At 47.6% G+C, this 27,214-nt stretch overlaps 1 protein-coding gene across 3 annotated transcripts in view; it reads right to left on the minus strand.

Moving 5' to 3' along the window:
* Window positions 1-7,715: 7,715 nt before the first annotated feature.
* Window positions 7,716-27,214, minus strand: part of XIRP1 (xin actin binding repeat containing 1) — a 33,508-nt gene continuing 14,009 nt past the window's right edge. For 2 of the 3 annotated variants that reach the window (XM_059818540.1, XM_009813570.2), the window contains 3 exons: window positions 19,287-19,447; window positions 17,931-17,984; window positions 7,716-16,317 (listed from right to left, as the gene is read on the minus strand). In XM_059818540.1, coding sequence (XP_059674523.1) covers window positions 8,626-16,317; window positions 17,931-17,984; window positions 19,287-19,447 — 7,907 coding nt within the window. In that variant the 3' untranslated portion in view covers window positions 7,716-8,625. Of the gene's footprint in view, window positions 16,318-17,930; window positions 17,985-19,286; window positions 19,448-23,957; window positions 23,991-27,214 lie in introns of those variants that run through there. The other variant, XM_059818541.1, reaches the window with a different exon arrangement.

Genomic DNA, 27,214 nt, shown 5'->3' on the forward strand with positions numbered 1-27,214 from the left:
AGGATGTGGGTTTCTCTCTTGTTTCAGTCTTCGTTTTGGCCCTATTATACCAGTCCTGGGGCTGTGGTCCTCTGCCTACTGTTGCCACTCGCTGAACCTGATGGTCTCCTAGCCAGTGCTCCAGCCTTTCCATCTCGCTTCTGCTTTTAGCTCCAGCCACCTGCTTGTAGTGGACTTGGCAGTAAAACACCCCAAGGAGGGCAGCATAGTTTTGCAAGCTGGAAAACACACATTGGCATAGCTGTTAGGGGCTGTGTGGGAGGGAAGGATTAACAGTAGCACTGATGGACACGTTTTCAGCAAAACTGTTTTTCAGTGGAAACTGTTGGGGAAGGGAGGGGGTTTGAAGAATGAAACCTTTCAAAAGTAGTGTTGGTTTTCTGGGGATATGTTTGATTTTTCTTTCAAAAACCAAAACGTGAAAAATTAAACATTTTCTTGCAATGCTTCTGGGAGCTGTAGTCCAGGTTATGTGCAATCCCTTGCTCATTTATGGGCCAGGTTTCATACCAGCACTTCAACCCTTGCCCTGTATGCACAGCATGGACCATATGGGTAAAACTGCACAGGGCTCCCATGATACGGCAACTGCATGATGGAAGAAAGTGTCTGTACAGCTGGGAGGCCAAGAGGATGGCAAGCAGCCTTGCAGAACAGGACCAGGGTGTCTCGGTGACTGACAAGCTGAAAACAAGGCAGCAGTGTGCCCTTGTGTCAGAGAAGCCAACTACATCCTAGGCTGCATTAGCAAGAGCCCAGCCAGCTGGTGAAGAGAAGTGACCGTTCCTCTGCATTTGGCGGTTGTAGGACCACATGTGGAGTACGCCGTCCAGTTTTGGGCTCCTTAGTGCAAGAAAGCCACTGACATACTGGAAGGAGTCCACTAAACGGCCACCAAGGTGGTCAGGGGACTGGAAAATGGGTCATCTGAGGAGAGCCTGAGAGCTGGGTTAGCCAGGTCTTATAAGGAGAAGGTTAAGAAGGAGGAGCTCATTGCTGTGTGTGTCTATTTTATGAGAGGTTATAAAGAAGACAGGGCTGGAGTGCTCTTGGAGGTGGACAGTGATAGGATAAGAGGCAATGGGAACAGGTTGTAACATGGGAAATTGTGATGAGATACAAGAACAAGCATTTTCACTGGTGGTCAAATCCTGAAAGAGGGGCCCCAACTGAGAGGCTGAGGAATCTACATCCTTGGAGCCATTCACACCTCTCCTGGACGTATTCCTGAGCTACCTGCTCTCCTTGGATCTGCAGGAGGCTGGGTGGAGACTTCCAGAGGTACCTTCCAACATAACTGTCTCCATGAACATGCGAGGCACCCAAATGACTCCTCCAATTAAACTGCATATCAGCATTCCCAAATTGTAAATATTTCTTACATTTTCAGCTCACCCTTGCACCATCATGCAGATTCCTGATCCACAGGTGTCTACAAGCTTGAGGTGAGCATTCTTCAGACTCTAGTGATGGAGAGGCAGATTGTACCAGGGAAACTGTCTGCCCTTTCTCATTTCCTGAAGCCTGCACTGTTGGAATTACCCTTGGACTATTGTGATGGAAACTACTTGGACATCCCTTCAAAATAAATGCACCCGGGTCCTACAACTCACCTCAGCTTCCTCCCGCAGACCTGGCAGCAGAAACATGAGCGGTGCACACAGACTTTGTCAGCGACCACACGCTCCATGTAGTAGACAGGCTGGAGGCATGAGGCACATACTTCTTTCAACATGGGCTGAAGAAGAAGGAGAAACTGAGGTTAAATAACTCTAAATTGTGACCACTTGGCAATGCATCTGCAAGCTAATTTGCTGAATCTTCTGCTTGTGTTGGATTGTCTTGTTGATGTTCTTTTGCAGATCTGTTGTGAGAGTTCAGATTCCTGTCTGACTCAACTTACTTCAATAGCTCAGCATTAATTTTCAGTTAGGACAGAAAGACAAGACACCCTTGGACCCCCGATGAGAGGAATTATTCATTTGATTGAGAGCAAATGATTCACTCAGTTGAATAATTTAAAAGCCTTGAGTGAGGTAAGAAACATTGTTCCGAGGCTCTGACTCAAAAGCTCCGGCTGGGCAACTCCTGAAATCACGGATATCATATGGCTGCTCACACAGACCACAGAGTCCAAACCCTAAAAAGGCAGCACATCTCAGTGTTAAAACTTCCACAGCTCCATAAATCTGGTGGTTTACTCCAGTATGTTTACTCGGTGGACTGTGTTTTATGCCATGGCCTGATTCCTCAAACACCACTTTATGTGAAGAGCCCAGGGAATCTCTCTGGAAAGCATTGCCAACACCCACTATTTTCTTAGCAGAGAGAGAAAGGGAATAAAGAAACTTGGACATCAGCCTAGCTGCAGAAATAGCTTCAGGTTGTCTGCATGGTCAAGTAATCCAGAGGATGCTGGTGGCAATGTGGGTATCTCTCTGTGCGCCCCTTTTCACTGTGGTGCGAAGCAGAGGCTCAGCTTACCATCTGCAAGTCAAGTCTGTCCAAAGCCCCAGAAGGAGCACAGCTGAGCCTAACCTAACTCTGACTGACCAGGTCAGTGCTCTGAGGACTGATACTCCCTCACATGAGGGCATCTTTGCCTCTTTGTTGGGGGTAATTTGCCACAATTTGATTTGATAAAGTTTTGCTGGTGCTCTCTAATCCCTCCATCTTTTTCTTCAGTATGTGCTCTCCCTGGTTTGCAGTCTTGTCAGCTCAGAGAAAACGCAAGTTTACTTTCTAATCTTACGTGGAGCGGGCTGATGGCCAGGTTTTATCTTTGACTAGAGGAAACAGGTTGCCCAGAGAAGTTGTGGATGCCCCCTCTCTGGAAGTGTTCAAGGTCAGGTTGGATGAGGCTTTGAGCAACCTGATCTAGTGGAAAGTATCCCTGCCCATGGCAGGGGGGTTAGAACTAGATGGTCTTTAGGGTACCTTCCAACCCAAACCATTCTATGATTCTATGACACATGCAAGGTGTTTCTATATCTCAAGAGATGAGTTGACAAGGGAACAAGAACCCTGCCTTTTATTCACAACAGACACCTGGGGGGCAATTTTTTAAAATTACTTTCATTTTGGCTGAACATATCAGTAAGGTCAACTCATCTTTGTTTTCCTATGACAACACTTTCCAGGTTGGACTCGATGATCTTACAGGTCTTTTCCAACCGTACTGATTCTGTGATTCTGTGATTCTGTGAAGAAGAGTTTAAGGTCTTCAGTTTTCGTCCCTCTATCTAGAGGGATGCATACAAACAAAACTCCTGTCTTTCCTTCAGTCTGCAATGATCTCAGCATACCTCTGCTATTCCAGTCCTCTGCAGAGAGGAGATCATAGTTCTGTGTCTACATATGTAATGGGTGTCTGAACTCCCAGTATACTCAGCGGAGGTTCAGTTAAGGGAATCTAGAAGGTGATACATCTACCCATGTAGTTGGACAAAGTCAGTTAGTTAGGCAAGATTAATTTCACCAGTGTGACTACAGAAATGTGCTGATGCCACCAGGAGGGCAGTGCTGGTGAAGGTGAAGCAGAAATATCCTTTTGTGTAAAGATAAGGTAGATCCTTCAAGTGGAAAATGGTAGTAGAAACCAGATAGAAAGTAAAGCCATGTTAGCAGGTCTCTCCAAGAGAAACTGAAGCTCTGCACCCTTGGCACAGATGTCATTTCACTGGAGGAAATGAGCTGGCTATTTGGCAAAGAACAGTGAGTGGTGATGGGCAACTGCATGATTGCAGCATCATCTGTGACGATGGAGCAAAATGCCAGTCCTGGAGATAATAAATCTCAGCCAATGGATCAACTTTGCTGTATTTGGCAGTACATATCACAGTTACATCTCGGTACTCTGTCAGGCATTTCTTCTGACAGTGACAAGCTTTCATACTCCTTCATGGTGTGTGTCCTGGCAGAGAAGAGAGTAACTGTTGACATGTCTCTGTTGTATAAGAAAAAAAATGCTTTTCTTTAATCATGACCAAGGAAGGAAGCAGAGCTATTTAGCGAACAAACAAGATCTCTCTACTCTTAGCTGGGAATGAACGTATGTACTCCTGGAGTGTGTTTCCAAAGTGGGATAATCTTTTATAGGGGATGTAGGTCTCTTTCACCAGGGGATTTATTTTAAGTGCTCACTGTCTGGTGCATGACAAATACTCTTGCTCTTCAGAGGTATTTTTATCAGACCCAGGAATAAGCCTTCCTAATGGTTCAGAAGATAGAGAGGTGATTAGCAGCAATCGAATGGCACTGTGGGCAAAGAAATTATCTTAAGAATTCTGTGAAAAGCAGTTACAGAGTGTTCCTGGAAGGGTCTCCTAGCACTCTGCTGATTACTGCCGTGCTGAATGTTGCATCTGGCTTACAGGTTATCAGTTGTTGCCTTTTTTTCCCCTAGGTGAGTTAAAATCTTTATAGTAGGAAGGGTCAGCCTGAAAATGCCTATGTTATTGAGAGGTGGAGAAGATGGTGAGCACAAAGCTTTCTGACCTAAGACTGAGTATCCTCAGGGAGACCAGTGGTTGAAATGGAGATGAGAAGGGTAGTGCTTGTTGTAGGCACTTCAAATGTGGCATATTTCATGTCTACTGCTGCAAGAGAACCAGATCTGTAGCTGAATTTGTCCTTTGACCACTCAAGGAGGTACAGTTAAGACAGGCCATCTGTGCTCTGTCCACTGGCCCAGGTAATTCTCCCAGCCATTTTGCTCTTGAAAATGTCTACCTAGCACTGTGTGAGAATGTATCACAGAATCAGAGAATCACAGAATGACAAGGGTTGGGAGGGACCTCTGGAGATCATCTAGTCCAACCCCCCCACCAGAGCAGGTTCACCCAGAGCAGATTGCACAGGAATATGTCCAGGTGAGTTTTGAATATCACCAGAGAAGGAGACTCCACAGCCTCTCCGGGCAGCTTGTTCCAGCGCTCCACCACCCTCAAAGTAAAGAAGTTCCTCCTCATGTTTAGGTGGAACTTCCTATGACCAAGTTTGTGCCCGTTACCTCTTGTCCTGTCCTGGAAAGACTGGCCCCATCCTCCTGGCACCCACCCCTTCAGTATTTAGAAGCATTAATAAGATCCCCCCTCAGTCTTCTCTTCTCCAGACTAAAAAGACCCAAGTCCCTCAGCCTTTCCTCATAAGAAAGATGTTCCAGTCCCCTAATCGTCTTTGTAGTCCTTTGCTGTACCCTTCCAGCAGCTCCCTGTCCTTCTTGAACCGGGGAGCCCAGAACTGGACACAGTACTCCAGATGCAGCCTCACCAAGGGCAACCCACTGGGGCAAAGAATGGTGAACAATGTCATGTCTTGTATCCAAAGATCACAGAAAAAACTATGAAAACTCATTTGGGATTTGGAAGTTTGTATGTGCTCTGCTGGTTTATTATTGCAAGGTCTGAGAGTATGAGCTGATCCTTCAGCTTGTATTTGAGTTTCAAATCTTTGCATTTGTTTTTTTCTCCAGCTCTTTCAGTGCTTCAAGGAGCCATGTATAGTCCTGAAATAATGCAGCATCTGTCCCCTCATGATATTTCAGTTCCTGGCTGATGGAAATACCATGAAAGAAACACATCTCAAATGATCTTAGCCTCATAAATGGCTCATTGAGACATTTAGAAATCCTGTAAAATCAGAAACACAAACCATAAGATCAGTATTTTTAAACACTGGCAGTGCAGGATATTTGGGTTTATTTGAGTTCCTGTGGAATCATTTTCATTACCCAAGCAACCTGTTTGCAGCTTACTAAAACTGCTCTGCAGCTGTCCTTAAAAAGAAATGAAAGAAACATGTGCTATGGGCATCCTGAAACAAGTTAAGATGAGAAACAATCAAGGATAAGAAAGCAGTGTTGAAAAAATTTTGAAGAGCAGCTCCAGATGATTAATTCTCCTCTGTTTCTACAATTGGTCCTACTAAAACAATTGGGAAGGTCTAAGCAGTTATTTTTTCCGGTTCCCTGAAACCAGATACACTCAGTTCATGGTGATCTGCTCTTCTACCTCAACCTTCAGTGTATTGTTTGGTGGAACTGTATCCGTATCTGCAACAGAAATCTGAACCGTATCTGTATCAGAAATGGTGTGGCCAGCAGGAGTAGGGAGGTGATCGTGTCTCTGTACTCGGCACTGGTGAGGCCGCACCTCGAATGCTGTGTTCAGTTTTGGGCCCCTCACTACAAGAAGGACATTGAGGTGCTGGAGTGTGTCCAGAGAAGGGCGACAAAGCTGCTGAGGGGTCTGGAGCACAAGTCTGATGAGGAGCGGCTGAGGGAGCTGGGGTTGTTCAGTCTGGAGAAGAGGAGGCTGAGGGGAGACCTCATCGCTCTCTACAACTACCTGAAAGGGGGTTGCAGAGAGGTGGGTGTTGGTCTCTTCTCCCAAGTGACTAGCGACAGGACAAGAGGAAACGGCCTCACGTTGCGCCAGGGCAGGTTTAGACTGTGTATTAGGCAAAATTTCTTTACTGAGAGAGTGGTGAGACACTGGAACAGGCTGCCCAGGGAGGTGGTGGAGTCACCATCACTGGAGGTGTTCAAGGAACGTGTGGACGAGACACGTGGGACATGGTTTAATGGGCATGGTGGGGTTAGTTGATGGTTGGACTTGATGATCTTACAGGTCTTTTCCAACCTTAGTGATTCTGTGATTCTGTAACTGAAAATGATATTCTTTTGGCATATCTCACTTTCAGATTTATGGGGTCCTAGAGGGAAACCAAAGAGCTCTGGGTATGTGCCCGCTTTTCTGGGATTTGAAACAGAACTTCTACTTGGTCTACAACACCTTGAACAAGGTATTGCATGATGTGACATGTTATTTGTTATTTAAAAACCTAGCCATGGACTCAGGAATATGAAGTGGTAGATGCTGAAACAGTCCCTTCCTCCCCAGTGTCCTGCTCTTCAGTCATCAATGTGAGCTCTTTTCCCTCAGAGGAAAAAAGAAAATATTAACCACAACGTCTTACTGAAACATGGTGTTTTTCTGAATGAGGTTACTGTCCCCTTCTGCAAAAAAGTAAACCGATGCACAGAGAGATGAGGCGGCTTGCCATAGACCAGCCAGAAGGTCTACAGTCAGACCCAGGGGTCGGTAGCCTATGTCTGAGCCAGGCAGTAGGACACAGCTCCCTGAGAAACCATCCAGTCACTCTGTAGGCTCCTCACCTTCTCCCACACCTGGAGGAAACTCCCCGCTTGCTCGCCTGATTCCCAGACTGAGGCCAACCTGTGAAGTGAGTTGAGGCATAGCACTGAGCAATGGCTGGTCCACCAACTTCCCCTCCTTGTAAGGCTTATGGAGGCACAACACCTCTGCTGCCTTCTCACATAGAGGAAATGGGTACAGGCAAGTGTTCAGACCTTTCTTGGTGTATACATCCTACCCAGTCTCCACACACCTACACAAGGTCCTGGGTTGGGTGGTGTATATCACCCTGGACTCAATTCAGTTTTCAGACAAGAGTATGAATGCTGCTTGCCTCAGGGCTGTTAATCCACCCACATTGTAAAGAAGATGTAGACTAAATCCCTCCAGTGTTTTAGAATGCTCTCAATATGTGATTCAGTTGGTTCATTGAGAGGTGATTTGTAGGTACTTTGAAAGGAAACAAGCACTCAACAAAAGAAACTCAACCAGACCAAAGTATTTTTAGAGGTAATATTTACCTTCAGAACGCAGCAATAGAAGTTAAAAAAAAAAAAAAAAGCCACAAAATATCTAAAATTTTGAGTTGAGAATGTACAAAACAAAGTCATAATAAAAAGAAAATTGCTTTACAAAGTCTCAAAATGAATGTATGAAAGCATGGAAAATCTAAAATAAGGGTTTTTTATATATTGGATAATAAATTACAATTCTAAAAATAAAGAAAGGAAAGCAGTAACCATTCTGACTCAAGTAGAGAAACTTTCATAGCATCTTTCTGTGGGGGAACAGCACTGACAATAGCTGTAGGTCTTGGCTTGACAATTTTCAGTAGCATCAAGTACTTTCCAGGAACTGAAAAATAAACTGATAAATACCTCCCCCAATCCCAATAATGACAGCAATTTGAGATTTTTTTTTTTTCCTTTTCTTTTGCTAATGACTAAGAGAAAACCTATCCAACCCACCCATCAATATGAGCATGTGTATATATGTGTGTTTAGGATACCCTTCTTGGAAAAGCTGTATTGAAAGTAGAAAAAGAAGATAGCATAAAGGTGTTTCTTTGCCAATGAGCAGATTGGTTGGTTCTTTAATTGATCCTACCTATCCTTTCTTCTGCAGAGAAGCCCAGTGCAACACCCCCCTACCCCAAACACTCTAGGGGGAAGAAGCTACCCTAAGGGGCCTACGGATGGATTTTTCCCTTGTGCTTCTAACAGTGTCAGGGCTCTGTGTTGTGGTGCAGCACCAAGTCTGTCGGGTTGGCCAGGTGAGGGCTGTTCTCCTCCAGTGGCAAGGCAGACTGCATTTGTCCTGTCTGTATTCAAACACCAAAACGATGACCCTGAGAAGTCCTTAGGGTGTAGATGAATCCCTGTGTGTAATGTGGATAAACCAGGAGATTTTTTTATTGTGGACTTTCTTTTTTTGTCTTATGCAGTTCTCTCTTGCTCTCCAGAATCTCCTATTTCTTTGGCTTGGAGTTGCCAAAGGTGACAAAGACCACACCTGGCTCCTGAAAACTGCCATTGGTGTGGAAGTCTTCGCCTGGGTTCTTCAAGTACCTCCGAAACACCGGTGAGGCAGATACCTCATATTGGGGATGAGAGACCACATCGCACGTAGAAGATGTTTGTGTCTCAGACTGCTTGGTGACTGTGGTGGACGAAGTTATGATTTTGTTTCCAAACTGATCCATTTCCTCATACTGCTCCATGACAGTCCGGGTGGCTCCATAGAGCTTGGACCCATCGGGCCCTGTCTGCAGCTCCAAGATGCTTTTCTGCCTCCGCGGATTTTGCGGGCTGGGGACATTCAGGGAGCAGTAGTCTGAAAAGCCTCCTTTCATCCCACAGTGGCAGCTGCCTTTGGATGTGTCTAGAGGGCACCTCTCTTTCTCACTGATCGGATGGTTGGCATTGCCAATGGTGTGCTGTTTCATTGAGCTCAACCCAACTTTTGTTTGGACGGGCTCTGGTCTCTTCTCAAAGGGGGTCCTGTCATGCCCAGTAGACCCTGCTGATGGATGGGTAACGGAGCTAAAGCTGTCCTGAGCAAAAGCATCCCTCTTTCCTGGAGTGTCAACACAGTCTGGTGAAGGGACATCCCAGGGGGAATGTGCTGTCCTGGGTGATTCTGCTGGTTTCCTGGCAGCAGACTCAATGGAGATGTAGGAAGGTGAGGAGGGAGAGCTGACGCGAGATTGAATGAGGCGGGGTACCTCTAGCTCTGCCTTGGTTACCTCGGTCTTTTCTGCCACCTTTGCACCTTCCATGGATGCTGCTTCTCCTGTCTCCAATGTGATTCCCTCCTGCTTGGCTTTGCTTGAGACAATACTGATTTTACGGATATTGCTGCTGCTCACAGAGCTTTGGGTGTTCCCCAGAGACTCCTTGAACAGCCCTGAGAGCCCAGCGATGTCTGACTCAGACTTGAGACTAGAGACAGAATAAAGAGCTTTCTTGATGGCCTCCTCGATGTCCAGGAGCCGGGCGAGTGTCTGCTCCTTCAGGTGGATAATCTCAGCGCTTGCTCGTTCCAGGTCCCCGAAAACCAGCTCCACTGAGGAGACACTGTCAGTGTCCTCCTTTGCCAGCGTCTCAGTCCTGTCCTGTTGCTTGGCCTGGTGGGCCTTCTGACGAACAACCCAGTCAGGGACCTTCTCAAAGAAGCTCTTCAGAGCTTTCACGTCCACTTTGCTTGTCTCCTCCTCAAATTCCTTCACACGAGTCAAGATCTCTTGCAGTTCCTCCTGTCTCCTGAGGTTCTCAAAGATCTCCATAGCCTCCTTGACATTGCCTTTCATGATCTCCTCTTTGTGTACTGACAGCCTCTTCCGACGCTCTTCTTCTGTTTCTCTGTTGGCTTTTTCTCTCATAACAACTGCTGGCTTCTCCTGGGCAGGTGTCTCTGCCTCCCCATCAGGACATTTCAATTGCCCACTATTCCCCTGCTGTTGCTCCTCAAAGGAGTTCATTGACTGCTGATGGAAGGACATTGAATGACACATTTGCCTCCTCTCATTCACCTGCTGCATGACTTTCTGACTATCCCACGATCCATAAGAATTAGACACACTTTCCCTTTCCACCTTGGATGAGGCATTTTGTGCAATGTTATCTCCTTTCTTTGGAGGAGTGCTGTGGCCCACAGGAGAGGTTCTTGGCTCAGTCTGTCCTGGCACATTAAGTGTCTGTGCTCTATTAGGACAGGCTGGATGTGATACTGAAAAGCATCCGTTCTCGTCCTGGCACAGCTCTATATGCTTCTGAACCACCTCACCTGGGCATCTCCTTGGAGCTGCTGCTTTCTTGCTCATCATTCCCTGCTCGACTTCAAAACTAACCACTCCATTTTTTGTTGGCTTTGAAGTCTTAGCACTGTCTGATTCCACCTTTCCTTGTCCTCCTTTGCTGGCCTTGTACCTTTCCTCTGCCATTTGAAGAGGGGTTTTGGCAGTGTTTTTTGGCAGCTTTCGCTCAGGACTCATACCCTGAACTGTGACAGGCTTGTTTGCCGATGTCTCCGAAGTGCAGCATTTTGCCTGAACCTCCCCATGGCCTGGTTGTTCACATACTTCCACGCAGCTTAATCCCACCTCTGTGGGGGGAGGCTTTGGCTTGCTGATCTCACTCAGGCCTGGAGGTTTTGGAGGCAGGGGTGGAGGGCTGGGTTTGGTTGATCTGTTTGTGCTGTTATTTGCAGAGGCATAATGTGCCTCGTGTACGAGGTGCTCAGGTTTTGGAGGGGGCACAGGTTTTTTCCTGGGTGGTGCAGTGATTTCTGGTTTTGGAGGAGTCCTGGGCTTCTCTGCAGGACTGTGATCACTGGGTTTGCAGGACAGAGAAGGGAGGGCAAGAAGAGGGGTCTGGAGTGGTGCAGAACATCCTGGGGCTTCATCTTTGCTGGTTGGTAGTGGAAGGGCACCTTCTCTTGTTGCTTTAGTTGAAGGTGGGCAATGCTCTGTTTTCATCACAGCAACTGAGGGAGGAGGAGGAAAGTCATTATCAGCCTGCGACCCTGAAGCCACTACAGCAGTCTGGTTACTAATGACTTGAGTCTCATTTTTCTTTTTACACACAGAATAGGACTGCCCTGCATTTCTGTATATCATAGCAGCTTTAAAATCCCCTCTGGAGACATTAACGTTAGACTTTTCCAGCGACTGAAGTGTGGCTTTTAAATTACCTCGGACAACATCCTCCTTTTCTACCAGGCGCTGTTCTGTGGCGGCACTTTGCAGTGCTCTGATAGCTGTCTGTACATCCCCTCTGATAATAACATCTCTTTCTTCTTGCACTGATTGCTCTTTGTAATCAGACTCAACAAAAGGGTTTATATAGGTTTTCACGGGTGTGGCAGTATAAAGGCCATCCTTAATGCTAAAATCTCTACTAGGCACAACTTGGCTTTCCTGGCTCAATAGTTGTCCTCCCTGTACTTCTTCTGAAGCACTGACCTTTTTGTGTGATGCTATGCTCTTCTGAGACACGCTTATGTGGGTCTTGGATGCCTCCTGGACTCTAGTGGTGGTGGTCCTGATGGCAGCGTTGGTGCTCTCCTGCGTGGTGGATGCAGAGTCTTGCTGGCGTACAGTTGATTGAAGGGTCACTGTCCCCTGTGTGCTGCCTGCCTGCTTCCTGCAGGCCATGTGGACCTCCTCCCTGTTCCTCTGTAGCTTGGTCTGGACATGGTGTTGAATGTTTTTTGCTTCTGCTGTTGCTAGCCTCAGGCTTTGCATCGCAGCCTGAAGATCACTCCCAAGGGCTTTTTCTTCTGGCTGCATCTGGCTGGCTTCCCCAGTTACCAAACTCTCCTGTTTCCTAGCCACTTCTCCCCTCTGAGCCATCACTTGTGTTGGATAGTTGCCTTGCGTCATAGCTTTGGGTTCCTTCAAAGTGGTGGTGGTAGCTTCTTTCTCTGCCTTCTTGCTGACATCTGCAACCCTTTGGATTAACTTTGTAGTCACTTTAAGCCCTCCTGACAGAATTTCTTCCTTTCCCATCACTGTGGGCAGGGGCTTCCCAAGACATTGCACAGTGGTGCCTGTCACACTTGCTGCATGCACAGCCTCTCTCTCTAATGCACCCTCTTTGCCCATGCTTTCACATGTGAATACCTTTTTTGCTCCCTCCATAGCCCCTGGCTCACCCTCTGCAATGGCTTTCTCTATTTGCTCTTTATTTGGTAAGATATGCATCTTAGCCCCCTGCACAGCCCGTGGTGCACTCTCATCTGCCCCCTGCTCTGCTTGGGAAGAGATGAGGGACTGTATCTCTGACTCCTGCTGGAGATTCTTCAGATAGTCTAGATCTCCCTTCTCAATGCAGCTCGCAAAAAGCTGGACATTCCCCTTTTCGTTGTCCTCACGCTTAACAGTTGCTGTTGCTTTCTGCTCCTGAGAAGAAGCCAACAGGTTCCCTATCGTTGACTTCACATCCCCCTTGACAACTTTCTGCTGGACAGAATGGAACAGGAGGGAGTAGAGAGTCATCTTCATTGATCCTGACTTTGTCTCTTGTAAGACCATCCCCTTTTTGATGGAAGCATCTTGACTGAGGAGACCCTGTAAAGCCTTAGCTACATTTCCACTCAAGTCCTCTTTGCCTTTAACAGCTTCACTCTGGTCCAGTAGCTGCAATGGGCTTACTTTGATCTTGCCTTCTCTGTCCTCCTCCACCAGCACACTCTGTGCTTCCACATTGGTTCTGTGCAGGAGCTGCAGCATGATCCTTTGCAAATGGCCTCCCACAATTTCCTCTTTCAGGATCTCTGGAGCACCTGGGCTGCTGAGCTGGTACTTCACCATCTTCACACTCTCCATATCATTGGCTTCAATGAGGATCCCATCATGCTGAATAGCCTGGCAAGTGCAGAGTGTCTCTAAAGTCTCCTTCATGGTCCTTTCTTTCAGTTCTGTTTCTATACATACTTCAGAAGCACTAAATTTATCCAAGGGTGTGCTCTCGAAGAGCCATGTTGTACTTTTCACATCTGCGTGAGGGATCACTTCTTGGGCCCCAGCACTTGCTGTCACCTCTGGGTCCTTAAGGGTGTCCATTGGCTGGGTTTCGAACAACCAGGTGCAGCGTTTTACATCTCCTTTCTGGCTGTCCTCTCTCTGCACTGTGCTGATAGATGAGCCTCTCTCTGCATCCCCGTACAGGGAGTCCACAGGCTGGTTTTCAAAAAGCCAAGTGGATGTCCTCACATCACCCCGCTGAACATCACTGACACTGACCATCCTCACGTACTTCTTCTGGCCCACTTGCTGTGACTCAAAGAGCTGCTTGTTGGACTGAACATCTCCCTTCTGCACATCATCTACTGTTCTGGGCACAGACATCTTTCCCCCTGAGAAGGAGTCAAGAGGCTCTGTCTCAAACCTCCACCGGGCAGCCTGGACATCTCCTTTCTTGATGTCCTCTTGGGTGACAGCCCTAATCACAAACACCTCTTCTTCCTTCTTGATCTGATCCAGGGGCTTAGTTTCAAACAACCACCGGGCACCTTTCACATCACCTTTCATGATTTCTTCTTTCTGCACTGACGTGACCTCATGGTATCCTCCCTCTTTGTCCTGAATAGCATATAAGGGTTGGCTTTCAAAGAGCATTGTGCAGGACTTGACATTAGCTTTGCTCATTGTCTCTTTCTGGATCTTCTGGAGCTCTGTCTCGTCCACTTTGTCATGGATTTGGTCAAGGGAATAGGTCTCAAATACGAACCTTTTGCCTCCAACATCTCCCCCCTTGATATCCTTCTCCGGAGGGATTTCCTGGATGCCCTCAGAGCTGTCCTTCAGGGAGTCCATGGGGTAGTTCTCAAAAAGCCAAGTGAACTTGTGCACAGATCCGGCTTCAATTGTCCCATCATCCTTCTGGGGTGTTGGTTTGGTGCCTCTATCCAAGGGCTTAGCTTCAAAGAACTCCTTCACTCTGGACACTTCCCCAGACTGTATCTCCACCCGACTGGAGTACCGCATGGTTTTCTTTCGGTCAGCTTCACCGACAGCACTGCTGCCTAAGGGTTCAGTCTCAAATAGGTGCCGGACAGTTTTGACATCAACTCCCTGTAATTCCTCCTGACTGTACGCCTTACTGACTTGTAAATACTGCTCCTCCTGGCCTTTCAGGGAGTCCAGGGGCTGAGTCTCAAACATCCATGTGTATGACTTCACATCAGCTTGGGGCACACTGCCATCTTCCTCCTCCTTCTTTTCAGCCTTCTCGTACAGGCTGTGTATGGGCTGGGTCTCAAAAAGCCATCTGCAGGTCTTCACATCCCCCCGCTGGGAGATCTCCCGCTTCACCGAGGGATGCTCCTCACCTTGCATGGCTTGGTGATGAATGACGTCCATGGGCTGAGTTTCGAAGAGCCACTTGGCTGTTCTGACATCTCCAGCGACCACCTCTTGTTTTGTGATCCCCCGTATTATATCCACTTTCTTGGTGCTTTCATCGAACTGGTCCAGGGGCCTGGTTTCAAACATCCATTTGTAGTTCTTGACATCACCACTGATGATTTGCTCTCTGCTTACAGAGGTGACTTCATGGAAATTGCCAAAGCTATCCTTGATGGCATACAGAGGTGTTGTCTCAAACAAGATTTGGTTGGCTTTGACGTTGCCAGCTGGAATCTTCTCCTCTTCTTTGGTGACAGGCTCAGCATCAGCCTGCTTAATGCTGTCTAAAGGGAGAGTCTCGAACAGGGTCTTGAAAGACTTCACATCCCCTTTCACTACCTCTTCCATGCTGGTGGCTGGAATGTCTTCCTCAAATGCTTTGGAGATACTGCCGAGGGGACAGGTCTCAAAGACATGTTTTCTTTGCTTCACATCTCCTTTCTCCTCTGCTGAAAGCTCTACTTTCTTTAAATGTCCCACCTCAAAATTGTCTTTCAGGGTTTCCATTGGTTGGGTTTCGAATAGCCAGAGTGTAGATTTCACATCACCTCCAATGACTTGTTCTTTGGCTACCACACTTTCTGAAGCTTCTCCTTTCAGAGAGTCGAGAGTCTGGGTCTCAAAGAGCATTCGCTGCTTACTGACATCTGCCCCTGTGACAAAATCTGTTGAAGCCTTGAAATCCTGTTCTTCAACTGTGATTTCTCTGATGGCATCCAGAGGCTGAGTTTCAAATATCCACCTTGCTCCACTGACATCTGGTCTTCCAATTTCTTCCAATGAAATCCCACGGATTATTTGCACTTTGGAAGTGTCCTTGTTGATGGTATCCAGAGGCTGAGTCTCAAACAGCCAGCGAGCCGTTCTGACTGCATTGCTCTGAATTTCTTCTCGGCAGACGGACTTGATTTCGTGGATGTTCCCAGTTTTGTCTCTGATGGCACAGAGGGGCTCTGTTTGGAAAAGCCTGACAGTCTTCTTAACATCGCCTTTTAGCTCCTGGATTTCTGACTTGAGTTGTAGGATGCTCTTCTCCTCCACTGAGCAGCAGCGTCCTATAGCATCCAAGGACTGTGCCTCAAAGAGCTGTCTGGCACCTTTCACATCACCTCCCTGGACAGGGTCCTTGAGAACTGCCTCCTGCACTTCGGTTTCATCCGAATACAGTTTGTTTAAAGAGTCTAGTGGCTGGGTTTCAAACAGCCACCGGGCAGTATGCACATCCCCTCTAGCAAGGTCTGCTTCCTCTACCTTGGCTGATGTTGACAGACTGTCCCCATTGATTGACTGGGTTTCAAACCTCAGGGAAGTGCTTTTCACATCCCCACCAGGAATGATCTCTTCTTCTGCCAGCTTCTTTGTGGCTTGATGGTCCCCAATGGAGTCGAGTGCCCAGTTCTCAAAAATCCAGCGCATGGACTGAACCTCTCCTGGAAGAACTTTGTCCAGGTTCACAGATGCCTGTGCATTGGGATCTTCAGTATTAAGCATTTCCGCCAGGTCCTCAGTCACAGCTTCTTCCAAGTTCTTCCTGAGCTCAGGATGCATGTGTCTGTAGAGCCTCTTTAGCTCGTTCACTTGACGCTGCTGGTAGAACTTGGAGAAAGCTTGCTTTGGAGGAGGCACAGGGAGTGGGTTGAGATCCTGGCTCCCTGGAGCGATGACCTGGACCGAGCCAGGGGCGGGAGGGGGAGGTAGGTCATCTTCCATTTTCTTGATGGCAACTTTAGATGATTTCTGAGCTTCTGACATCTTTAGGGAAACAGTTTTAAATGTCAGCATCATCTCTTACCCCCCAACCCCATGGCCGTTAATAGTGAGAATGGCAAAGGAAGAAGCCAGCCAACAAGGGAACTCCATGCACCTACTAAGCTTCATACCTTTGGTTCAGTAGCACACAGCACTCCAAAGCATCACACCACTGCACACGCTCCAGGCTTGGTGTTAGCTCTGGTTCCACAGCAACGCGCTCTAAAGCAAGGTCTCTAATCCAGGCATGTGCGATGGTTAGTCTACAGTCCCCAGGATTCAGTCCAGCTACAGCGCAACAGAGATGCCCGGACGGGACTGTGTCAGCAAGAGAGAGTGACCACAAGAATGACATGAAGAAGGCTGTCTTAGAGTAGCGAGCTAAAAGTTAACTTCTCCCTCCTGCTGTCCAGGGCAGTGTGAGGACCTGCAGAGAGTCTAGGAACATAGGATATGGGTGCAGGAGAAAGCCAAGGAGCTATTTGTGAAGGTCTCAAGAAGAAAATGGGATGAGGGAATCAAACAAAAGTGTCAAACTGAACTGATGAGGACAGCCTATCTTTGGGCAGTGAGCTAGCATGATGGGCTTTTGGTAGCACCATGGGCTGCTCGCTGCACAGGAGTGAGGGCTTGGGGAAGGATGTTTGTCTGATTAATTGTTTCTTCTGTTGGACTCACAAGTGTACCCCATGTCATTATTTGCATAAAAATAGATACACAATTAGAGACTTAAATAAAGCTCTTTTGACTCGCAGACTTGTATAGGCATGAGACTAACGAAGGTTTATAAACTGCTGGAATTAGCAGGCCAAATTCTGTGCTCTGTTAGGATGAAAAAGCAAGGCTGAGGGACCAGAGATTGGGGTAACACCCGTAACTGGGGGCCAGCAAAAGTTAGACCTGTTTAGACTCAGTCAGCCCAAGCTCAGCACGAATTCACAGCAGCGTTCTTGGTACAGAAGTGAACAAAGGGTGCAGTTGTGATGGGGTGGGCTGTGGTGGTTTAGCCTACCTCTGAGCCTCACTTTCTGCATTTTTTCTCCTTAGCTTGGGAAGCCTGGGCACCGAATGCAGAACTGAATACCTGCAACCTGCATTAGCTTGGCATTTATCCAAAGGGAAGGTAGCTGAGGCCTATAATCATTATCTAAAAGAGACTGTAATCCTGGTGGCTTTCCTTTCAGTAAACAGATCTGCTGACCCTTGGCATGCCTGTGGAGTTACGTCTGTAGAGTTATGCCTGGAATATTATTAGTTGTTGCTCAAAGCAATGGCGCGTGGTGTTATTTCACTCTGTTACATGCAGATTGTTCCAGCTAAAAATAAGTATTGAACATTAGTACCCCCCCGAATACCAAAATCGGCATATTTTGTAGCATGTGTAAAATGCAAATCTTCCACATGAGCCAACATACTTTGAAAGCACTTTTTAAAATAAGGGTTTTTTTTGGGATCTGTGAAGAACTTCAGAACGTGGAGAAGGGCTACCGAGCAGCTGATAGCTATATTCAGTATGAAAGCGCTCTTCGCTGCCTTATGTGGGTATTTAAATCACACTCTACCACAGTCCACAAATATTTCATTAGATAACGGTGCTTATCTTTAACATTTCTTACCTTGCTTTTTTTCTGTCTGTGGGGAGAGTGAATGGAGTTGCCCTTCACAGTACTCTGGAAAAGACACAAGGAGAAATGACATCAAACTGCATAGGAAGACACATTATCTGTGTGTGTGTGTGTATACATATATATATATATATGTATCAACTACAGAGACCTGAAAACCATTACAGGTGAGGGGTTTTTTTGCTTCACTGGCAGTTCTGTACAGCTGTGAAAACCAATCTTATTCCAGATTGATCAGAAATACATTTCCAAACGTCTCAGTCTACAAACAAAACCCCAAACACATTTGTTTAGAGTTGGGGGTGGGTGGGTGGGTGCAAGAGCACTGATTTCTCCAAAGCTTGATTTAGCCTATATTTTTGTTTATACTTCAACATTTTAAAAATAAAACTGATCTACTTTTGTAATTGCATTATGGATTGTGTAATTCATTGTTTTGAAATTGCTTTTCTTTTTTTTTTCTTAGACATCTAATCAGTTATAATTTTCCAATTACAGTCTCCACTCATTTATTTTCAACTGGGATAGCTTCAGTCTGGACTCCTCCAGTACAGAGCCCTGATATATGCTAGAGAGACTGCATCTATGGACAGGGATCCTGCAAAAGTTTGAGAGTGGGAGGGAGAATGAACGTGCCTGGAGGAAAAGTCCAGATGTGTAATCACATCCCACGTTCCTCTTGGATCACCAAGGGAGCTGGGGAAATAGGAAAAATGTAGCTCAGTGCCTCATAAGCCTTATAAACTAAATTATCCTATGACCCAATGATCAGCCTGCAGTGGTTGATTAAATCCCTGGATCCCAGACCAAAGGCTATAAACAGAAGAACACAGGGAGATTGCACTGTAAAGTTATTCCTGAGTGTGACATATATGGACATATATATGTGTGTGTGTTGGAATGGGCATAGCATGGAGATGTATGTGTTGCTGTGTGCTGAATATTTCCTCCATGGATGTGGGTGTGTAAATATATATGTGCAAATAAACTGACAATCTTATCTATGAATAAACTGTTTGTATGGGCTAGTGGATGTAGATGTGTGTGTGTCTTTGGTGTGTGTGCATGTGTGAATATAATATGTATATATACGTGTGCTTATATGTATATATATGCAGCTTACACATCATATACATACGTATCAACACCTCTGATAACATTTATACAATATTTGCAAATGACAAAGGAAAGCTGGTCATTTTTGGAAAACCAAATGCTGTGTTTCTCCAGATTTACGAAACCAGACTTGTTCTCTCTCACCCTCTTACAACCACTTGCCGGGACGGGACATTGTTCAGATGCCGCTGGTGATTTGTGAGGGGGAGGACGGCGGCGCGCTGTGCTTACCGGCTGTGCGGGGCTGCCGGCGTGAGCAGCAGCAGCAGCTGTCTGGGAGAGATAGAGAGCCGACAGCTCCTTCACGGAGGGTGCAGAGGACCTCCCTTGTCCTTGGTGAAGTATGTGGCTAGCGTTGTCTGATATGTCTAAAAATGACCGCGTCCTCTCATCTGAAACAGGGACAGACGTGCGCGGTGAGCTATGTGCCAAAGACGCAAGGGCATGGCCAGCCTGGAGCATGAGCATCGCTTACCGAGGGCTCTGCCGGGCGCCTCTGCCGTCTGCACACCCGTTCCCCCAGCAGCCCCCTCCCTGGTCCCCCAAAACTTAACACCACGACCTTTTGCTTCAGGGAGAAAACGTGGACATTTCCACCTCTTACATGGCCGAAACGGACTTTGAGCCCGGATGAGAATGACACATCGGGCAGTGACCTGATGCCTGCTGGTGGGGCACAGAGCCAGCACCCATTCCTGCATCCCTGGACATGGCCATTACCAAACATGAGCGAGTTGGAGGATGTGAAGGAGCTACGCATGTGCAACTTGAATCTTTTCCCACTTCTTTTGCTCCATGGCCACATAGCTCTCCTGTCGGCGTGCCTCACAAGCAGTTATAGCCATTTATCTTTACCTCTCCCCTGGGAGGCCTTTTCAGGGAACGGAGGGATGAAGAGGCTACAAGACTTGCCCAAGGATGCAGCGGGGAGCCTTTGGCAGAGCCAGAGGACCAAACCCTGCTCTTAGTTTAGAGATCTGATATTTTGAGCTGCACCAGCTCTCATGTGGCCCCCACGGGGGCCCATTATGGCTTTGCTGAGACGCTCAAGATACTCAGCTTTCCTCCTACCTTTGTTCAGATGCCTCCCATGGAGATGACTACAGCTGAGCATGTCCCTATCTGGTTCATGGAGAAATGGCTGCTCTGGGAGGAGGTGATCTATTAGCCAGACCTCCTGAGGGGTACACAGAGGGACTGGATGGTGGGAGCGGTCACACACTTTTGGATGATGCTCAGGCCATGCTCCCTCATTCCCACCTGTTGCACTCCCTCCCCCTTGGTCCTTATCTCCCTAAACAGTGAGGGCTTCCCCTCACCCTGAGGATGAGATCTGTGTCTGTCCCCAGAGAGAGGTTCATATCAAAACTAATGGCTTTAAAGTAGATGGCTTCACTTTCCAAAGAAAGAGGCAACTCCAAATCCTAGCTAAGGAATTTCTTTTTGCATTCATCTGCTAGGTGTGGGCAGGATGGCCATCTCCACCTCCCACCAGACGTGTATAGAGCTTTACACCTATATGATGCGTCTCAGTCCTCCAGGTTAGTCAGGGCTGTAATTTCTCTGTTACCGCTGTAAAAACACGAGAAGGTTCTCCTTTTATCTGCAGACTTGCACTGCTGCATTCGGATTTAGTGCGGTATTTGCAATGCTTTCTGTTTGAACAATGGGCTTTCTCTCCACAAATCCAGCTATTGCACAGCCAGGAAAGGCCTGATGCACTTTTTAATATGTGCACATTAGAAGCACTGCAGCAATCCTGGCGTTCTTTGCCCTCAAATCGCAGTGCCCAAGTCATGAGATTTTGTAAATAACAAATTAATGACTCTTTTTCTTTGTTTTCTGCATTTTGAGTTCAGATTTTCAAGTTTTTCTCTAAAATACTGAAGAAGATTTACTCTGTTTTTATTTTAAAGTGACAACAGCTAATGCCATACGCTAACAGGATTCCAGGAGCTGGTGAAATACCAGTTTATAAGGGGGCAAACATGCACCAAAAAGACATCAAGATAAGAGCAGAGGGGCCTCAGTGAGCATGTCAGACACTGGCCAGCATGCTGCTGGAAGGTGCCAAACCCCAAGGTTTCTTTTGTCCTTGGTTCCAGCTGCTCCTGCAGATGCACAGGCATTTTGATGCAGAACTGAGGCTGGATACGTGAGGAAGCGGTGGGATGCAATACAGATTTAGCTGCTCAGTTCTGCCAGAGGTCACTAGGACACCAGGGGAGGAAACAGAAGAAGGTATTTCCTTAATGCTTTTATTGCTAAGTCACCATGTAAATATGGGACCTCTCTCCTTGATTTCTGCTGTCCACAGCTTAAACACTGAGTCAAAAGCAATTATCCGTTTACAGCCCATGGAGACAGTGGCACTGCTGGGGCAGATTTGGTGCATCTTAAGATAGACTGCGAGGTTGCAACCACCCTCTGATTGCATCAGTTTTTCCCCACTCTGCTCAGAAGACCCCAAACTTTGATTAGATCCCTGGCTTTTTGAGACAAACAGCACCCTGGAAATGGGGAGGAGAGGGTCAAGGCATCACTGAGACACCGCTTTTACAGGAGCCAGTGCTGATAACTGCTAACACAAGCCCCTCTATCCGCTGCAGTGGGCTTTTCCCTTTATTTGGAGGCTTGAGGCACGCATTTGAAGGGGTGTACTCCATAAAAATGGAAAATGAAGTAATTGCCAGCGAAGGTACCTTGGATTTCATGGTCTTTCCTTATTATGGCCATACCCTGTGAGAAGAGCATTGAAGCATGTACTGAATTAGCTGCAGAAAGCTTTGAAGAGAGCTTTGAAAAATCTTGTCTGGGAATCTCTTTCTTTTCTCCCACATTGCTGAATAACCTACTGGAAAGGCAAAAGGGGTCCAATCAGTCTGGAAAACAGAAGCTTTCTTCCTTGCAAGGTAATGAGGTTTGGCTAAGCCTCCCAGTAAGAACAATGGGGAGAGCTGTGAAGAGTCAGCCTTGCTAGCTTTAAAGCAGAAAGAAAACCAAGCACCTATTTGCAGCCTTTCTGGTGGGGAAAATGAACACAAGCCCTTGGCAAGGGCATGGCCATGCTGAAAAAAACTCTTAAAAATTACATCTAGGAGATGGGAGCACTTCACGGCAAGGGAGGGACCCTGCCTAGGCTGACACAACTATTGCTGTGCTTAACCATTTCGGTGCTAAGTGCTTAGCAAAAGCACCCCCATGTCCAAGAGCTGGGCTGGTAACATTTAATGGTCTTCTCCCACCCCTGGCTATGAGTATTACCGCTGAGCTGATATAATTTGTATTGGCCCATGGGCCTGTGGGTCTAGATGCTGCACAAAGAAGAGCAATGTGCCCCTCCAGCCAAGAATGAATAATGCAGCTGAAGGAAGATTTCCAGTCCATGCAGTGGAAAATAGCACAGCCTCAGTGCTGCCTAGTCCTTCATCTGTTAGCTTGCATGGATGAAAGGCCACAGGGCTTCTGTTTTAATGATGGATATAATTAGATACAAGGCTTTCGTTGAAGCCTTCCCCTTATCGCTGCCTTTGTTTTCTTTTTTTTTTTCTTTTCTTTTTCTCCTTTTTGACATTTTCGCAGTGCACAGGCTGTGCACAGCCCTCTGTTTGCTTATCGCTTCTCACAAAACTGCCTGCCTTAGATAGGGGCTGCTCAAACCCGCCGGGCGGGCGGCTGGCTCTGCGCTTGTGGAAAGTCTGGTCGCTCTATGCGGCTCTGCCTGACGAAACAGGCTGCTGCCACCCTTTAAATTGTTAATTATAGATAAGAGCGAAAGAACAACAGTTCATTCCGCTAACGAGAAAGCCAAGCTGTCACGTATGTGTGGCTGATGGCGTCCAAGCGGCACCTATGACATCTCAAGAATTGTGCACAGTGTCCGCTGGGAGGGAGGGGGGAACTTCCCAGCTGGGGATGCTAAAGCAAAGTCAAAGGATGTTGTGCAGACAGGGCTTACGGTGTTATTTGTTGTGTATGAGATGGAGAGCACAGAAGTCCAGTTTGAGACCTGTGCCGGGCTCCACGTTTCTGCCTTGCTGAGCAAAAGGGCTCCGCCGGCACGTTCAGCATCAGTTCCAGCACTGAGTGATGCATCCCGCACGGCGTTGATTGACTAGCACTGACTGCGGCCCCAGGGATTTTGAACCCGATACTTTGAGCATTAAAGCATCCCCTGTGAGCTAAAATAGAAGAAAAGAGCTCCTGAGGATCCCCTCCTCCCATCCCACCCAGCGGCTGGCACCGCGGCCGGCAGTGCTGCTCTCTAAGTGAAGGATGTGGGGAATGCTCCTCCCCGCTGGGGTTTGTCGGCAAAATGTCCTTCGTGCCAGCGTCTGGCGCCGGATGAATCTGCACATTTCATGTCAGGGGCTGCAATGTTAGGACTGTCCATAGGGACCAGCTGTCGGGGTTTCTTTAGCTCTTCTCTTGCCCCACCTATGTGCAGCTCGGGCTCAGTTTACAGCCTCTCTGCCCCATAAGCCGTACCCCAGGCGGGCAGGGAGGGCTGTGGGACCTGGAAACTTGCAATGGGGGAAAATCATTCCTCATATTCATTTGTACTCACTGATCTTTCTAGACACAGGGGAAAAAGGCAAGGCAACAGGGGGAAAAATAGTCTTAAATATTCATCTAAAAATTCACTTACTTCCTCTTCAGTTATTGCCCATAAATCACTCAACTGCTCTGTCTCCTGCTGAAGATAATATTACAGGTCTCTTGAACCATGATCGTGTTACTTCTGACAGCCAACTCCCAACAAGTGGAAAACAAATCACTAACAAAAACCCCTTCCCCCTCCTTCTCCTGAGAAAACCCCATCTCGCCAGTAACACAGCAGCTCCGGCTTGCTCTGCTTTCTATTTAAACCACTTTATCCTATAGAGAAACAACGCTACCCACCTGTTGGTATCCACCACCTCTGCCGCTGGCACTCCTTCGCAGCCCGGCTCCCACCACCAACCCCAGTGAGCTACCGAGCGCCTGAGTCACCTATTAAAAAAGGAAGCTGCAAGCTCAGCACCAGTCTCCCGGGTCGCCTGGCCAACCACATGTCATCGGCTTTGCTCCCAAAATCAGCCGCCCTGAGCAAACACAGCTGCTAAGCAAAGCCCTTTGTGTTGCCGTGTGCATCCCACGGCGGTCCGTGAACAGGGGGTTGTGTAATGGGGCCTGAGATCAGCTGGGGGCTTGCACGGGGCTTGCACGAGCTGGAGGGAACGGGATAGCCCGGTGGTGCATGTCATGCTAGGGTCCTGTACCCCTCCATCGCTCGCCAAAGGGCGCGACGCTCTGGAGAGCATCCCATCCTGGCCAGCCAAATCCAGCACCCTCCGTCACCTGCTCAGCATCTGCCTGACATTGCTCGTCTGCAACATTGGGTTTGCCGTGATGGCTGCTGGACCTGGCATGTCCTATGCCGTGGAGCACAGATGTCTTATGGTCTCACCCCTTGGCTGTGCCATGGCTCGGGTGCTGTGAGACATTCGGCGCATCCCACGCTGCAGGACCCAAAACCCAATACTCAAAGGCCAGTGGGAACAAAGGGACCCCTGTCCTGGGACAGCTTAGCACTGGGGAAATCAGGGCAGGAAAACGGCGATTTCTTCGCACCGTGACAGGGACTGTTTTCCAAGGGGATGGAGGTGAACTGACATGGAAATTCTCCTGAGTTTGTGGTGCTCTGGGCTGGTTGTTTCCTGGGAATTTGGGGCCATTTCTGATATTCCTGCCTGCCTGCCATGAGTTGTGGGTTACTCCCAATCAGATGGACATTACCAGTTGGGACCCCTGACTCAGGCTGTATGGCTGAGCGTGTGCCCCCATTCCCACCTGCTTGTCCCCAGCGTGTTGGTGAAACCTCAGCAACTCACTGTCCCCCTCCTGAAGCTGGAAGCCCATCCCTGCAGATGGGGACCCCATTTCTAAGTGCCTCTATCCCTAGAGGTAGGAGATGAATGTGCTGAATCACACCTACCCCATCCTCCTGCCAGCTTTTCCCCCCAGAGACTTGTTCCCCTGACAAAAGGGGCTCCTAAATACCAGCACCACTCCACGACAGGGCTGGGGGAATTTGCACGGGTGGGTAAACACCCATAAAAGCTGGCTGGGAAACCAGTGCTGCAGCTTAATCCGGGAGCCCGGCAGCCCATTGGCGGTGCTCGGTCAGCGGGGAAAGGTTTAAATCTCCGGCCCCAACCCCTGCGCCGGCGGCCCTGGTCCATGGGGAAGCTCTGCCGGAGGAGACGCATGCTGACGGTGGCGTGGGAAGAGGGGCAGGCTGCCTCGCTGCCCCAGTTTGGAAGCTGCCAAAAGGGTGAGTGGTCCTGGGATGCTGCAGCAAGGGGTGTGCAGGGAAGGGTGGTGCTGGGAGGGTGAGGGTTTGGGGAGGGGAGAGCATCTCTAGCTATTTCTCATTGGCCTCATGACCTGCTCTTGAGGCTTTAGTGCAAGTTAAAACGTAATGATGTGCTGCTTTTTCCAAAGGAAGGGGGAAAAAATATGGGACAAAGGTGCAGCAGGGAGCATCGATGGGATTTTAGGCAGCCTCCAGTAAAGAGTGAGGTCCAGTGATGCTCTGAAGCGTTCTGTTTATCCTCATGGGTACTCCCTCCTGACTCCTGGATCACACTTTGCTCTGTTTGCAAACTGCAGTGTTTTCTCTCATTTTCAGTTCTACAAAGGACAGCGAGGATTTGAAATTCAAGCTTTTTCTTTTTGCCATGGACTGGCCAATTATGTGAGAGAGTGACAACTGTAAACATGTTTTTTTTTTAAAAGAAGTCACCCGGTTTTTGACTGTTTTGGTCCAAGTTACCTTTTTATTATAACTACACGGGCTAGGAATCAACCTTTAAAAGTGAGAACTGAGATTTTCATGTGCTCACCTAGCCAACTCATATGTAAGAACACCACTGATTACAGTTAGATAACTAACAAAATTTAGACAAATTCACACTTTTTTTCTGATTCCAAACTTTCATGAGTAGACCTTCTCCTTTCAAATAAGTTTGTACAGCATCGAGTACAATAGATCCCTGGTTTGGAGGTGGGGGGCATCTCTGGTATAGATCATAAACGTAGTGATTAATGCACATCAAAAAATATAAATCATTCTCTTTTGAAAGGGTTTAAGAAAGATTTTGCACTGTCAAAGCCATATGTTGCCATCACTTGAGCAGCTCTGGCGCATAGAGCTAATATACGAGTTCTGGGGTGGGAAATGGGCTGAAAAGTGCCAGAGCCAGAGGAAGGTGCTAAGCAAATAAGTAAAATAAAACAATGTAACTGAAGAGCAGCTGTGTTGAAGAGGAAATAAGATTTAAAATATAATTTCATGCTTTAGGAATTGTCTACTAAATTATAGTCTAACAGTCAACATTTTGCACATGTCTAAAGTTGCATTTGCAAATCTGAGGGGGTGAAAGAAAAAACAGCTACTGCAGAGTGTCTTGTTTCCAGCACTTGAATTTCAAAATCAGATCTCTTTACAATTTCCAGCACCCCTAAACTGAAGATTCATGATCTTTAGTCACTTCTGCAAATGTGTTTGGCTCCTCCGTGTCAGCTGGACTGTCCTTTGCAGGAGCAACGTCACAACCCCCAGGTAATTTAAACAGCTCCTGAGAAGAGTTGGGAAAATTTAGCCTCAGACGGAGCTGAGTATCTGCCCCAAGGCAGCTCGGAGCTATTTCTGGGCTTTGCAAAAATCCAGGAATGTGGAGGACTCTATTCCTGGTACCAAAAAATGCCAAGAAGCTCTGCTGAGAGACAGCTGCCAGTGGCATTGATGGTTGGGGATGTGGCCTTCCCGAGTGGGCCAACTGCTGTGGGGTTGTCTTTCCTTGGAGAGGGACTGAAACATCACCCAGGTCAGCTCCCTCGCTTTTGGGATATGAAGTGCCGAGACAAGGCCGATGCAGCCCCGACTATCCGCTCAGCATTGCCTCATTCTCCATGTTCCTCTGTTATTTGCAAAGGGTTCATAAAGGCTGAGTGGACGTTTAATATATTGCTCCCCCAGGCTGTGTATCGCTGGGATCTCGGTATCCAACACTGCCCTCTGACGTGCTGAGGATCGTGTATCACGCACCATTCTCGTACCCTCCCGTAACTCTTTATCTGTTATTTATACAGCGGGTTTTCACTGAAATGGTGAT

This window comes from Gavia stellata, chromosome 6, assembly GCF_030936135.1.
Source record: "Gavia stellata isolate bGavSte3 chromosome 6, bGavSte3.hap2, whole genome shotgun sequence".
Taxonomy (NCBI): Eukaryota; Metazoa; Chordata; class Aves; order Gaviiformes; family Gaviidae; genus Gavia; species Gavia stellata.